The sequence below is a fragment of the Tinamus guttatus genome, unplaced genomic scaffold (assembly GCF_059628265.1).
Source record: "Tinamus guttatus ecotype Peru unplaced genomic scaffold, ASM5962826v1 Tinamus_guttatus_pri_ptg000004l, whole genome shotgun sequence".
Classification (NCBI taxonomy): Eukaryota; Metazoa; Chordata; class Aves; order Tinamiformes; family Tinamidae; genus Tinamus; species Tinamus guttatus.
In genome coordinates this window covers 12,779,505-12,795,732 of record NW_028288538.1, presented here as the reverse complement: position 1 = coordinate 12,795,732, position 16,228 = coordinate 12,779,505, and the positions used below count along the sequence as shown (strand labels likewise).

At 36.1% G+C, this 16,228-nt stretch overlaps 1 protein-coding gene across 1 annotated transcript; it reads left to right on the top strand.

Moving 5' to 3' along the window:
* The first annotated feature begins 8,043 nt into the window (after positions 1-8,043).
* Positions 8,044-15,673, top strand: DNAAF4 (dynein axonemal assembly factor 4). Its single transcript, XM_088520282.1, has 9 exons — positions 8,044-8,166; positions 8,557-8,708; positions 9,043-9,172; positions 10,393-10,633; positions 11,387-11,532; positions 12,094-12,203; positions 12,832-12,985; positions 13,860-13,965; positions 15,207-15,673. The coding sequence occupies exons 1-9, from the start codon at positions 8,044-8,046 to the stop codon at positions 15,314-15,316; spliced, it is 1,272 nt and encodes a 423-aa protein (XP_088376408.1). The 3' UTR covers positions 15,317-15,673.
* Positions 15,674-16,228: the final 555 nt, after the last annotated feature.

Genomic DNA, 16,228 nt, shown 5'->3' with positions numbered 1-16,228 from the left:
TAGTATGCTGCTTTTTTTTTTTTTTTTTTTTTTTTTCCTTAGTCTGTTTTCATTCAAACTTACATCTCAATTTTGCTATTATTAGTTTCAGGTGTGCAAATGTTCTACTGTTTAATCAGAAACAAGGAACACTTGATCCTGTAAAATGTAACTGAGATCTGATCAGAAGGATGACGTGCATATAAAATTTTACTGAAGACAGAAATATGCCAGTGTGAATAGCCTCTATTCACTTGTGCTAGTGTGTTAACTAAAACTAGCTTTTAGTGCTCAGTTTTGATGGTACTATACTTGCAGGTGCTCATTACTTTTTTTTTTTTTATTATTATTGGTGAATGTCCATTACCGATAATCTTGCTAATCTTTCTTTGAAGGCAATGGAGGTGACATGGAGGAATGTGCTATATTAATAGTTTTTATTTTAGGGATAAATACAGAAGATTTCGTCTGTCAAATAACTGAATCTTCATTTTTAAAATAATGCATTAACACTATTTTTAAATTTAACTTCATGCCTAGCAACACAGTGAAGCCCACTAACTCGCACCTTTATGCTTCCTTGAGAAGGCAGTGGAGCTTCTTAGCAAATAGTTAATTGCTGAGGACACCTGCAAGGTCTTGCACTACTTAAAAATAGTTTAAAAATATGTTGGCATTTAAGCAGATAGAAAAGATCAAACCTACAAAGTTCAGTGCTTTATATCTAGAGAATACCAAAACTAGGGTTGCATGTGTAACCTTAATTAATGTGTCTTAAGCATATACATCAGGATACAGTCTCTGCTTCTTTCGTCATCGTTCAGTCATTCACCTCTGCTCCTTTGTCATTGAAAGTTTTAGTGTCCAGCGTTGGTGCTGTCCAAGAATTGTGAATGAGCTAATGTAGAGAAAGTGCTGCCCATCTCCTAGGGCTTTGAGCGAGAGCCTGCTCCATAAACCTGAGCTTATGCAGTCCAGCTGGCGTGAAGAAGGGTGTGAAGGAATGGAGTGCGCTCAGCACAGACTGAGTTGCAAGATAATTTGGTCAGCAAAGTCTTAAAATTGAAATCAGCCAGTCTTTCAGTTTGGGGGGGAAACAGGAAAAATCCAGGGTGACAAAAAATATAACTTGCATTACAAGGTGAGAGTTTACTGCCTATCAAGGGTGAATATTTGGAAGTTTAGCTTTCTTGCTGAACTTGAAATCCTACTAAAACACATGAATAGCACTAGAGCTTCATGTGTGGCTGCAAGAATTCTCTTCTAATATGGGTAATTTGATCTTATTCTTGATCTCTTTTTTGTTTGTTTTGTGTTAGTATGGATGACTTGAACACTTTCGGCCTAAGCAGCTGGTGTGGTAAAGTGCATAGGCAATTTTGTTTTTACTTAATAAAGGTGGTACTCTGATAACAGACTCTGCTCATAATAATCACCACTGACGGGAATTTTTAATTGCCAGTCATCTGAAAACTAAATAATATGGCAAGCTACTAGTCACATTCCTTAATGTGATGGAAGATGTTCAGATCTGTGGTGATTAGTAATGTAAGAGCCTATATAAAAGACAAATCTGTATATATAAAGTTACTTTTTACAGTAAAGTATTGTTTAAATTCAGTGGACCCTACTGTAGTAATAAAATTTCTTGGGAGAAACATTTTCTGCTGATACACATAACCCTGTTGTTTTAATACTGAGAACCTTTATATACCATATTTTACCATGGAAATGTTAAGTGCAGTATCCCCCTTGTTTGTGTCTTACCTCTCATTAGGAAAGAGAAAGTAATGTCCAAGGTGTGAAAGAGAGAATTTCTATCTTGAGGATTTCCTGTATGGAATCATAAAGAAAGAGGAATGCAAGGCTCCCGTATTCAGCACTATTTACTTTGTTTAGTACAGAGATTAAACTTAGTTTTGTTAGGGGTTATAATGTTAAATAAATTAAAAAAAAAAAAAACTCTGAAAAAATATAGTAGTTTTCCTAGTAACTAACTGACTTCAGTTAGAATTTCCTTTTGATATCTAAAGTAGAAGCTAAGCCAAACCTTGTTTAGATAACTTTGTTCCTGTGGGAAATAACTTTATTTCTGTTACAGCAGTTTGCACTGCAAAGGTTATGGAGCTGATTCCGAATTGCAGCAATGTAAATCAAAACAGAATTTTGTCTCGGTGTTTGGAAATTCAGCAGAAGATCTGGTGATGATGCTATTATCCCAGCATCTTGCTCGCAATGCTCTGCACCCCTGCCCCCAGTCCCTAACATGATGGGCTCTAGATGTTTCAGGGCATTTGTTCTCAAAAGTCCAATTAATCTTAAGATTTTGGAGCAGACACTATACTTTAAAAAACTATGTGTTTGTTAACCTTTTCGATCAATCCTATGTAAAGTTAGGCACGTGCTTTCTATATTAGTTAGCAAGGCATTAGAATACAAATATAGTGTTCTTATGAACTTTTTTTTAAAAAAGGAATATAATTTGATAAGGCCTAAATTGTGTGCATCTGAAAGTTATTCTAACAAATTATTTCAGTTTTTCTAAACTGGTACCCTGTTGGGTTTGTAACCCAGTGAATTTTCTGTGCATACCAACTTGCAGATTCACGACATTAGTAAATGCCAATTTTAAAATATCAAATAAAATGAAACAAAACCTGTTACAGCACTGATCATAGAAACAGGACTGAATAGGATCTCAAAGTCATTTAGCCAATATGCTTGCCCTACTGATACACTCCTGGTGTACCTGGATTCTTTACTTAGAGAATTACACTTTTTCTTTTCTTTTTTTTCTTCTTTTTTTTTTTTTCTCTCTTTCCCTCTGGGTGTGTTGACTAGTAGTAGTTCAAGTATGCACAGGAAAAAGAGCAATCATGTCTTATTAGTACAGTAATAGGAAAATGTCAGCTGGGTAGAATTAGAAATTAGTTATAGAAATGTTGGTGGGAGGGAGGGTGGGCTGATTAGAATAGGTGAGTTTTTTGTAATACGCTACATGATACAACTTGTATTGAACTATCATGTGATTCTTTCATTATTAGTGATTTAGACTGCACTGGTGCTGCACACCAAAATATTGCAAGGATTTTGTAAATCTTAAACCTGAAGATTTTTGTGGGAAGGGCCTGTGTCCTTTTCAAACTGTTCTCTTTCATGCTTGGAAGTGTAGCCTATACTGTGCAAATTTCACCCTGTCTCACCCCCATTTTTTTTCTCCCTAGGCTCAATAAACAGCTGTAAACTGGATTGAACAGCCCTTAATGCTGGCAAACTGACTTGCTTTCTTTTTGTTAGAGACCAATTTTAAATGAGAAAATATGTAATTTACTTTTAAAATACTCATTTTGCTGTAAGTGTCAGTATAAGTGGTAGTGGTCATAGGCTAGAAATGGGGTATCAAAAATCCTGTTTCTTGCTGTTTTACTGATCCCTTGTGCAGCTTGAGGCGAATGGGTTAACGTTTGTGCCATAGTCTGTTCTTTCCTGAGACTGGACTAATGCTTCCAAGGGTGTTTAGAGGTTTAGTTACTACTAGAGATCCTACGATGTAAGATACTGAAGAAGTAAAATGTAATATGATGAAACTTTGCTCTATTAAAAAGAAAGGTATAAGTTAGTTACTATATTTATGGGCTGCTCAAACAGGAACATGCTTTGTCACTTTGTTTTTCCTTTTTTGACTAAGCACTAATTCTGTAAGCACACTTTCAGGCTTCACTTCAAGCGTGTAAGACTTCCTGACAAAGTCAGTAGAACTGCATACAGAAAGCCAAGAACATTTCAAAGTGTTGGCAGTTCTGGGCCCGTGGCTTTTTCTGTAGATATTCTTAGGTAAAATGCTTTTGTGGTTTGAAATTTTTGCAAGCTCAGTGGTGTTCAAATGTAGCACCTCTAACATTTTTCTTTCTTCCAACTTAGTACAGATAATATACATCTGCATAAAATATATCCTTTTCATTTTATACACCAACATTGTCTGCCAGTAAAATTATCAGTGTAACATTTTTTAAAGGAAGTCATGCTTCTTATCATGTTGTATGTGACTTAAATGACTGTTTCATATTAAAACTAATCTTTCCTTATGTACTGCTTAAATATACCTGTTTTGGGATATCAGTTCAGTACTTTTTATACAATCTTGAATGTGTTCCACATTGGTGACATGTATTTTTGCAACAGCTTTTTTTGTTTTAATTTTAAATTAGAGCATGTCTGAAGTAATACATGCATTAGTTCTGTAGTGTGTGGCAAAGTAAATGTATGTAATTCAAATTGGAGAAAAGTTTCCAGACTTTGTCCAACATTAACCCTGTGGCCAGGGATTAAATTACTATGTAATACAAATTATTTCATATCATGATGTGTTTTTTAAGCTACTCTATGAAGTACATGAAACATTATTGTTTATGGATTGGTAGCTGGCCTGATATCTTGCATAGAATGAGGTATGATGGATGGTAACAGTTCATGATAATTAAAACTGAATACCTTTCAGAACATGCAGCATTTATGTGCATTGTCATCTTGTTGCCATAACATTAGTGTGAGTTTTTTAATATTAATCCACTGACAACTGAGTGCACATTTGGTACTATGCTTATGGTTGTGGAGATTCTATTCTAACACTCCATAATTGTTTTAAAAAAAGTAATTTTTTAGCTATTGGATGTGAATAAATATATGCAGGAGGATGTAGAACTCGATGTATTTTTAAATTATTCCGCAATTGCTAAGTTTTGTCTGAAGCTTTCTATATTAGAATAGACTCTTCCTGAAATTTGGAAAATTAAGTGTACTTAGCAGAGATCTGAAGGCAATATAGCTTTGCTAGGCTACATCTTGAGTTATGCACATTCTCTTCTTTGCATGGAAATCCTATCATCTCTTGTTGGCTTATGCCTTACGTGGAAATAAGGGGTTTCTTTGTATCCTAGTGTTGCACATTATCATTTTTAAGTTAACTAATTGAGAATGCTAAGCCCTTTTCAGGTGCTGCCTGTAGCTTAAAGAGTATTCACTGTGCCCCTTAGTTTATTGGTTGAAGAACAGCTTATACCAGGATTGTAGGGAATACCTATGTTTAACATTCATGATGGCTTTCCTTTTTGTCTCTTTTGGAAATAATTTCTGATTCAGCCTCATCTTTTCCCTCAGAGTCTGTGCACTGTACTTCAGAAATTGCTGTGTTGGCGACAGTTTGGTGAGTGGAGTCACGAGAGGTGTTGTGTCTGGTCCTAGACACCAACCTCATCTGCTGTTACCTGGATGTTTGACAGAGAACAGGCTCAGTCTGAACTTTCATATAATTTAGGGAGGGCAAACTTTTTAATATATTTGCTCTTTAATATTTTTGCCTTTCATTTTTTTTTCTTTTGTCTTCCTGAAATGTAAAATAATGTATAGTTGCTTTTTACTTGATAGCCAATCTCTCCACCAAGCCTTTGTTCATGGCCTTTAGAACAGACACTGTGTTGTTTAGAGCCTTCTAAACTTGGTATCTTTTTGGCATTCTCCTTTCAGCGTTAAAGGCTAGCTGAAAAAGGCAAGTTACCAATCTACTGCCATCCAAACAGTACAAAATATTAGCTGATTAAGATTATTGCCTTTTTTTTTTTTGTTAATAATGATGTGATACACGACCCTTTAGAAGATATATCAGGATCGAAATCAACCATTCTTGGAAAATGTATATGGTGGATTTTGTCCAGCGCTGTATGTAACTGTTGTTTTCTGGTTTCAGTTTCTTTGAAAATAAAGCTGACTTGTGGGGAATTTGCCTGCTGATTTCATGAAGATGATGTAACACATAGATTAATTTTTCTAGTTTTTTGTCTGAGGATGCATTTGGATTGGGTATAATCCAGGGCAAGAAACGCTTTGAGATCTTACTCATCAGAAGAGACAGCTCCTACTTTTCTTGGAGACATCTGCTGTTCTGTGGCGGCAATAGAGTAACCTGAAAACAGTTTAGAAGAGGTCTTGCACCCTGAGCCCCATTTCTTTCTCACTCGGGTATTGTTTTGCTGCACTGGTTGTAGATTTTTCTGCACTTGGAAAACAGTTATGTGAAGTATTACTTAATCCAATTTGCAAAATTCATGCTAAACTACTGAAATGTCAAAGCTAACACGTGGTGAATCAGAACCTTAATTTTTAAAAGCAATTAGTATGGGCACAAGCCATACACTCAAAACAATGTTCACTGAAATAAAAATAATCTCGATATATTCCTGCTCTTTCTAAAAATATGCATGGGTAAGAGAAAGAGAAAGAAATGATAAAGGATGAGAAAAGTCGTTCACTAAATTATGTATAAGAAAATGTAAACTAATAGTTTTTTTTTTGTAGGTATTAAAGCCTCTGAAGCTGTTAGAAATGACCTAACACCTTTTAAAAAAAAAAAAAGGCGTGTGTATGTATATGTTTATGTATACACACACACACACACATCTAGACAATCAGAAGGAGTATTAATAAAATTTGACAGGCATGTAAATCTGCATCCCTCAGAGCACAGGAGGCAATTTATCTCCTTTTTTCTTGCACTTTTGTCTGGTAAATTAGTATCAATGGAAGAAAGATCCTGAATGGACCTCTAGTCTAGTATTCTCACGTGGCTTATTTTGCCAAAATGTCATAGCAGAAGTTCAGTCACTTTTCTAAGTAAAAAAAGCAGTGTCGAATGCATATGAAGTTGATGATGTTTCTGCAGGTATGTATCAAGTGATTTAGAAAGCTGATCCAAGATTTTGTTTTGTCCTATTTCTCTACGTGGTACATCAGCTAAATCAGCTACATGAACGTAGAATTTTTTTTTCTCCTTACATGGTGGAGCTATTATCTATAATTTAAGAACAAAATACAGGTAATTGTATATATAGTATTCTTTTTGTCAAGAATAAGTAATAAACTGCTCTGTGTAGTAATTTCTCAGTGATTAGACTAAAGCAACACTTTGGAAGACTAAGTAGAAAACAGGATTCAACAGATCTAACAGTCCTTACTGTCTGTGAATGAAATATCCCAAACTGAAGGATACATTCTGGATGTACATATCCTTTCTGGGCTGGCAGGGGATTTTGAGTGACTATTGCATTACTTTTTTTTTTTTTTTTTTTTATCAAGGTGTTATAAATAGCAGCATTGGTTAAAACAAAACCCCTTATTTTCCCCTGCCTTTCCCCACTTAGACTGAAATCTATCTGTGGAAGATGATGAGACTTCTTATTGCAAGACTCTTATTTAGGGATGCAGATCTGCCTTAGAAGTCCTACATCGTGCAAGTTAAAAGTCATAAAGGGTGCCTTGCCTTTCAGTTTATTTATTTTTAACCTTAAGCCTTTGGGTGCTCTTAGAATGAGGATTTTAATTTGCATCCGAGTCCAGTCCATGCAAGCAACTGATGACACTGATCTTGGTGAATGCAGGTGGAGAATAATCAAGCAATTGTATCAACGTGGATGCATTTCTTGCTCTGAATGTTTTAAGCCTCAGTGGTTCCTATTTCTATAGGCAGTGAACTGCAGTAGTTGCTCTCAGTAACCACCTGCTTGGAATATAGCATTAAATCCTGCGCTCTTTGTGGTGTAAGTTGGACCTTAAAAGGACAACTTGGCCGTCTCACTTGGTGTGTGCAATGTTAGTCTCTGGCCACAATAGAAGAAAAGAAGGGGAAGACGGGGTTTCCTGCCGTTTGGCATCTGTTTATTTATTTATCTATTTATTTATTTATTGCTTTTTATTATTTATTTATTTATTTATGAGGATAAGAAGGGTTCGGGTATCGTTTGGCTGCACTGGTTGTAGATCTTTCTGCACTTGGAAGAAGATTATGCAAAGAATTATTTATTACAATTTGCAAAAGTCATACCACTTATCTATCTGCGTGTTTCCTTTTTTATTTATTTAACGCGGTAGCCGCGCGCCCCGCAGGCCCGCGGCCCCGTCTCGCGCTTCCTGGGGCGGCGCTGGGCTGCGCTCCCCCCCGCCGCCGGGGGCCGCTCCCGGCCTGCCCCGCGGCGCGCGGCGGAAGCGGCCGCGGCTGCCTAGCAACGCGGCGCCATGCCCGTGTGGCTGCGCGAGCACCGCTGGCGGCAGAGCGCGGCCGCCGTGTTCCTGTCGCTGCCGCTGCCTCCTCTCCGCGCCACCGCCGCCAGCATCTTCTGCACCGAGCAGTACCTCAAGGTGCGGCGGGGAGCCCGGGCGCCGGCGGGGCCGTCACTCAGCGGCAGGCGGCTCGTGCCCGGCGCCGCCACCGCTCTTCTCCCTGCAAACACCCGCCTGAGCAGCTCGCGCCTGCCTCATCCCTCCCAACTGGTCTAAATTATCCCCATCTGATTAAACTATGAACAACACCTCAACGTTTAAAGCCCCCTGCTTCTATTTCAGTTCTGAGCAATGCTTTTTTCCATCTCTCAGTTGGTATGATACAACTTAGGGCCTCCATATGGCATACTAATCAAATTGCAGTTAGTAACATTTGTTTCCTGAGGTTTAGTGCGTGTGCTGAATGTCTTGAATGCTTTTCTGATGTCGTGAAAACTCTGTGTTGGCACCCGTTTGTTATTTTTATAGGTAAGCATCCCTCCCTTTTTATTTGAAGCCGTTCTGTATGCTCCTATTGATGATACAAGCAGCACAGCCAAAATTGAGAATGGAAACATTTTCTTCACTTTGTATAAAAAGGAAATGGGCATGTGGGATTCGCTGACAATCGAAAATGGTAAGTTCTCTCTTGTGAGGAGTAAGTTATGTACAAAGAACCAAAGCTATGTCAAAACGCCTTACAGAGAGCTTGGAAATTCACTGCTTTCCTAATTATATTATTTGATCTAAAAGATTGCTACCTTTACCTATGCAGCTGGCTTTGCATGTGTCATATCAGTAAATCTCCAAAAGTTTATGAACTCTAACCTGTCACAAAAACATGGTGTCAGTTGAGGATCTTGTATCATACTGCATCTTTTCCGAGTTGCCTGCCAACACTTCAGGAAAATTGCAGGTGATATTTCTAGTCTTGCCAATTTCACATTACTAGCTTTTGTTGTTGTTCCCAGCTAGCAAGGAAAAACTGCAACATCTAAGAGAGAGTGCTGTTCTAAAAGCCCAAGAAAAGGCTAAAGAGGAGGCAGAAGCAAAAAAAGTTACAAAACAGGAACATAACAAATATGCTTTGGAGGCCACGATGAAGGTAAGCTTATAAGTGCCTCTATCAGACGTGTAAATGTGAGAAGTTGCCAATGTGGCAGATGTTTGATCTTGGAATGAAGATTCTATTTTGCATCTGAGGTTCCAGTCCATGCAGTGCTCGTCTTTATTATAGTAGTGGGGTATCATCTTTGTATTTGAAACATGAGAATAATAGGAAAAAAATACTTGGCAGTTGACACACTTTTGCTAGTGATGTCATTGAAAATTTTTGGTGAGAAGCTCTGATTTTTGTCAGCTGGGAAGAAAGTACACTGATTTGGTAAAACTAAAACTCTTTTGTGGCCTTTGCAGTAGTAAAGGTAGTAGTAGTAATAAAGTTATTTGTCACTGAAAAATGCATTAAAAAATCTTCTTTAGTCATTTCATTTATGTTTAAAAAAATCAGAAGTAATAACAAGCTTTTAAGATTGCATATGCAGAATTATTTTGACCAAGAATGAAATGCAGCTATTGATTTTGGTCAGTATAAAGGTGATAGCTATTCTATGTATGTGCTAAGATCTTTAAAGTGAAATGGGGTGGGATTTGCTTTGGGAAATAACAAATAGTCTGTTAAAATGAAGCTATATATTATACACCTGGGTATATTCCAAAGATCCTGAGCCAGAATATGGCTAGGATACTGAAGCAATCTTCTTGCTCAGGAACAGTACAGTGTAATCTTCTAGGACCACTAGTGATTAGGGCCTCTTAGGAGGTTTTTGTTAGGTCCCTTAGTTAAGCAATCATATTTTTTGATAGAAATAGTGCATGATTCAAAGGCAGGAAGAGTTTAATATCAAGTGTTATAAAACAGGTAAAGTAGGCAAGAAGGTTTTTTTTTAAAAAAAAAAAAAAAAGTCACAGAATAAAGGAGCTATATGGACAGATTTGTGTGTTGACCCTGAAATGAAGAACTTCTGAGGTGACAGAAAAACCTGTCAATGGTTTTCCTAATGGGATATGTTTTAATATTCTTTAAAATGCAAGTAAAACTTTATTTCTGAATACTTCTAAATCATATCACTAGTAGCAGGGGTAAAATATATAATAGCTTAGAGAAAATCTTTCCCATTTATTTTTCAATTTTTTTAATAACTGAGATATAATTGCATTAATGATTATACTGGACTTGGCATATGAAACTGGGAAATAATGGTGTCTTTTATTCAGTTCTCTTATTACTAGATATTACATATCTTAGTTTTATCCTACAAACAGCTAGAAGAAGAAGAAAGAAAAAGAATTGAAAATCTGAAAGAACAAGAGCGGCAAAAGGTCACTAGGGAATTGGAGTTATGGAAAAATGAGCAAACATATATGGAGGGACAAAAGAGGATACCAAGAGAAGAGAAACCACATCAGGAAATAGAACAGTTAAAGGAGAACCAAAAGGAAAAAATAACCAAACCTACAATTCCTAATGAAAGAACTTCTAAGATCACAGTAAAACCTACTAAAGGTTGTATTTTTTGTCATTCTTCAAGGCATGATGTAACTTTATTCCTGTGTGATTCATGTTCATTATTTATCTCTGTCCATATGCCATACTGAACAAATTATTTTGGTTTGAGGGTATTTTTGTGTGTTTATTTTCTGTCTTTTTATTGAGCTAAAGCATGTGAGTTCTCGGCTTTCTTTTGAGTCATTGGAAATACGGGGACAGGTTTTGTTCCAAATATTGGAAAAGGCAGAAAGCATTTCTAACAGTGTAACAGTCTCTCTGAAGGTGGAGTTCATGTTACAGATGAAATATCTTCTAGTTGCCACATAAAGAAGTCTCCTTTTGTGTTGCCACATAAAGAAGTCTCTCTAGCCCTTATCTTGGTACACAGAGAGTTGATTCAGGAAGTTAAACCAACAGAAAAATGTTAATTTTTGTTTTGTTTGTGTTTTATTTGTTTTGGTAAGTTTAGTTTTAACTGCTGAACTTGTCTCACCAACAAATGCGAGAGAAATTGATGTCACAGGAATTTTGGTTCACATGTGACAGATACTATAGCCTGTACATAGGTTGTATAAAACAGTAAAAGCAAACTTTCTAAGAATCTTTTCTTCAAAGAACAAATTCAAACTTGTTCTCACACAACAGCTTGATGTTTATTTCCAATGGTCAGAATGCTAACTTAAGTATACTATGGAATTTGATAGAAAAATAGGGGAAAAAAATCTTTTGCTTTATTTTTAATTTCTAGTACTCTAATTCTCTTTGTAGGTCCTAGTTCCAATAGTATGTTTTCAGAGAATTTAAAGGAAGAGCAGTTACCAGCCCCTCGATCATCTGGCACAATTAAAATCAACTTCACATCACGGGTTTTTCCTACAGCTCTACGTGAATCTCGGGTAGCAGAAGAGGAAGAGGTAAGAATTTACCTCTGTTTTACTGTGATTCTAAATTACTTAAATTGCTATTTTATTATTTAAGTAAATTATTTTGAATCTAATTTATTTTTACCAAACTTTTTATCGTGCAGGATAATAAATAGCATATTCTTATATTCTTATTGTTTGAAAAAGCAAACACTATTAGTTGAAGTCCATTAGGTACAAGTTTTCCATTAGATAAATCTTTGTTCTTGTGTTTAAGCTTCTTTAATGTCTCTCTTTTTAAAAAAAAAAAAAAAAAAAAAAAAAAAAAAAAAGTTCACAGTTATTTCTGGTGAACTCTACAGCCTGAACACAATTCTGCTTTTGGAAGTTCCAAAACAAACAAGCAAACAAAAATGTATCTGCTATGCAGTAAATTTACTTCACTCACAGCAGTAAGGTATTCGGTGAAACTTGGAGCTTTTCGTATTTCTGTCCAAGAATATGTAGCAAAGAGAATAATTTTGGTAGGAGTGATGAACAAATGAAAGCAAAATACTTTATTTATTTATTTTTTTTTCTGCAGAAGTAATATATTCATATTGTTACTTACAGTGGCTACATAAGCAAGCAGAAGCTCGAAGAACAATAAATGATGATTTAGCTGAGCTGAAAGATTTAAAAGAAGAGGAAAAAAATCCAGATTGGTTAAAAGACAAAGGAAAGTGAGTTAGACTCCATTTGAAGATACATTTTAAATCGTATATATTAGTTACATAGAATGTGGACGTTGTTCAGTTACGAGATTTTCTATTTATCCTAGACACAGATGGATGTCTACATAAGGAGAATTTATTGATAAGGTGTAGTGTTTTAGGCCAATAGAAAGTCATGAGGTCCAACTGGTGAACTCGTGACAGACAAATTCATTGTAAGCACACAATACACATTTTAATATCAGGAGAGTTAATTAGTGGAAAATTATACTTAGACAGATTTTCTTTCACTGCTTTTTTATTATGGAGAATTTTAACATCTATTTAAAACAAGTTTCAGGGATGTGATGCAAATATTGCTCTGGTTATATAGCTGTGTTATACAAAAAGGTTATATTAGGCAATCCAACCTCTTTTTTTTTTTTTTTTTCCCAAGTTGGATTTCTATATCCTATATTGTCAGCATTATATTTTACTGAATTTCTGATATGTTGCAAAGATTAGAAAATGGTCATTTACAATGAAAAACTGCTTAAATTTTAAATTTAAAAATACTGAATTGTTAATAAGCAAATATTAACCTGGTGATGTTGCACCTTATTTAAAATGTGTGTTTTACTTTTTGTTATGCACTTAGCAAAATGTTTGCAACAGGAAACTATCTTGCAGCTGTAAATGCATATAACCTTGCAGTCCGGCTAAACAACAAGCTTCCAGTACTGTATCTGAATCGTGCTGCTTGTCACCTTAAGCTGAGAAATTTACATAAAGCCATTGAAGATTCCTCTAAGGTATTCATATACCATACAGCGTTTCCAACCGTTATCTTATGATCTAAATAGCTTTTAAAGTCAAAATTTAAAATTCAATATTGAGATTATGAGGCTACTGTGAAAGAGTAAAATTTGGCATCAAGTAAGTGACTAGTGAAATTTCAGAATTATTTTAAAATAAATTCCCTGAAAATTGGTGCTGAATGGAGGCATGTTGGTGCAGTACCAATTTCCTTACAAGAAAATAATTGTAGGGATATCTACACTTGAAAACAAGACTACTTGCAGAAAAAAATACACCTTATGCCCAAATATATTTGGCAATAATTGTGTTGTTCATTTGGTGGACGAAAGAATTGGGAAGAAAGAAACAAGGTGGCAGTTATTAAAAAAGATACCTAAATTTCTTCCCCTACCTCCTGCAAAAACAACCAATCAAACACTTTTTTTAAGACGTGGTGGGATCATCTCTATGTTTTGGCAACTATTATTTATGGAGTGATAAAGTAGAGTGATCTCAGGTGGTACCTGAATAACTTAAGAAAACTGTCTGAAAGTTACTTGAGACTTGAAATTTTCTCCTAAAAAGTGCTAGAAAGTGTGAGCTTTTAAAATACTTTGTAGTATGGTAGGTAATATCATATTTGTAAACAGAATAAATTAGTTGATTGTAAATCACACTAAAATGGTATGTGCTGTCTTAGTCAAGGCAGCGACATTATATCTACAAAATTACAACTGCAGGGTGATGGATACACACTTAGTGACTAGAATGACATGGAATATATTAAATCCAAGAAATATTTTTTAGATGAGAGAATATACACAAATGAGAAAAGTCAGAATATAAGAAATCTGCTTATATTTATTTTGGGCATTTTTATCTGTAAAGGCACTAGAATTGTTGACACCACCTGTTCCTGATAATGAGAATGCTCGAGTGAAAGCTCATGTGAGACGTGGAACAGCATTTTGTCAGCTGGAATTATACGCTGAAGGTAATATGCTGAATTTATGAATGTTTATGCATTTATTTATGCACTTGTGAACACTTATGCATGTATTTTGGATAGCGTATGAAAGTAATTCTATTAAGCTCAGACTGATTGAGTCTGCTCAAGATTTCATGTACTATTCCTTCCTCCTCTTATATGCTTTCATAAACTATAGTTTTCACAATTTCTGTATTCCTGTTTTCAAGCACTTTCATTCTCTCCTTTTTTTTTTTGTTTTCTACAGAGCACTTTTTAACACTCCCTCCATCCATAATTCCCTTATCCTATACTTCTTTTATCCTTGATGTATGGCAAATGTTCAGTATGTTTATGCTTTAATTTAGATTGTGATTCTGATACAGAATCAGTTTGATTGGACTGCAGTGCATTTCTTAACCAAATGGTATGCCTCCCACTATTGCAAGAGCAGCTCTGCAGAGAGGGACCTGGGTGTCGTGGTGGACGACAAGTTGACCATGAGGCAGCAGTGTGCTCTTGTGGCCAAGAAGGCCAATGGGATCCTGGGGTGCATTAAGAAGAGCGTCTCCAGCAGGTCGAGGGAGGGGATCCTGCCCCTTTACTCAGCCCTGGTGAGGCCACATCTGCAGTATTGTGTCCAGTTCTGGGCCTCACAGTGCAAGAGGGAAGTGGAGCTGCTGGAGAGAGTCCAGCGCAGGGCCACAAGGATGATCAGGGGCCTGGAACATCCGCCCTATGAGGAGAGACTGAAAGAGCTGGGACTGTTCAGCCTGGTGAAGAGAAGGCTGAGATCTGATCAGTGTCTATAAGTACCTCCAGGGAGGCAGTGAGGAGGATGGTGCTGGCCTCTTTTCACTGGTGGCCATCGACAGAACTAGAGGTAATGGCCACAAACTGAAGCATCAAAAGTTCCACAGGAACTTAAGGAAAAATTTCTTCACAGTGAGGGTGACAGAGCACTGGAACAGGCTGCCCAGAGAGGTTGTGGAGTCTCTTCCTCTGGAGATCTTCAAAACCCACTTGGATACAGTCCTGTGCCACGTGCTCTAGGTGACCCTGCATGTGCATGTGTGTTGGACTAGATGACCTCTAGAGTCCACCAACCTTAAGCATTCTATGATTCATTGTATTCAATAGCATTATCTAGAATTCAAGAGCAATACTTAACAGCTACCTAGTCATATGCATAGAATTTCCAGTCAGTTGCTGAAGAGGATCACATATTTTGCTCTAACCGATGTTCTTTTCTAATGTATCTGTACTAGGTCTCCAGGATTATGAAGCAGCACTCAAGATTGATCCTAAAAATAGCACAATAGAGAAAGATGCTGAGAAGATTCGACGCATAATTCAAGGAACCTCACAAGACTTGTAAAAAAGAGAGAAAAAAAAAAAGTAAGAAAATTTTAGAAGACATTTTGGTTCATGTGTGCCCTGGTACATTGTTAACTAGCTATTTTGCTGTAACACTCAGAATAGCTGCAAAATAGGTAAAAGATTAGATATGTAAAAGAGAGATTTGGGTGCAGTTTATAGCATTTGGATCCAAACTTGTCATGTGTTTACTTTCTGTGAAGGATTGGGTCATAATAAAGCAGACTTTTTGGATTTAAATAAAGATTAGTCATAACTAAACAAAATATTTGTCTGTAAGTATCTACTGAATCTTAACAGTGGATTTTCAAACAACTTCACTAGCTGCGTATAGTCAACACTGTTAACTTTCTTACCTTTCTTTCTCCACCAAAGCTGAAAGTGGTCATGAATGCTAATGGACATATCTGATGTGAAATATGAAATTTCTACACTTATTTCCTGTAGTGCTAACATTTTATATGAATTTTCAATAGGAAGAATTCCAAAATATACCTCTTTAAAAGTCTGTCAAACTTGGGTGTTGTAAAATTCAGTATTATTTAAGCAGTCTGAATTTTTATGCCTTTTGAGTACTTATATTCCTAGAGAAGACAGAAGGCCATTCTTTCACATTTTATTTATTTTTTGATTATATACTTTTAATGCTTTCCTCTTAGTGTTTAAACTGTTTGGGACATCTGAAACTAAAACATTATATTGAAATTTTGTAATTCAGGCACCCGATTCAGAAAATCTAAGTCTGAGAGGTTAAAGGTAGATGTTGTGCAGTGCAGAACATTCCTTACTGCTAAAATGAATGTACATTGTGTTTACAGTTTATTTTGAAAGATCTTCTTGGGCTGACCAAATAAATTTGTTGGAAAAACCACAAATCTGTTGTGCTGTATTGCAGTGTAATGGTAAATTATTA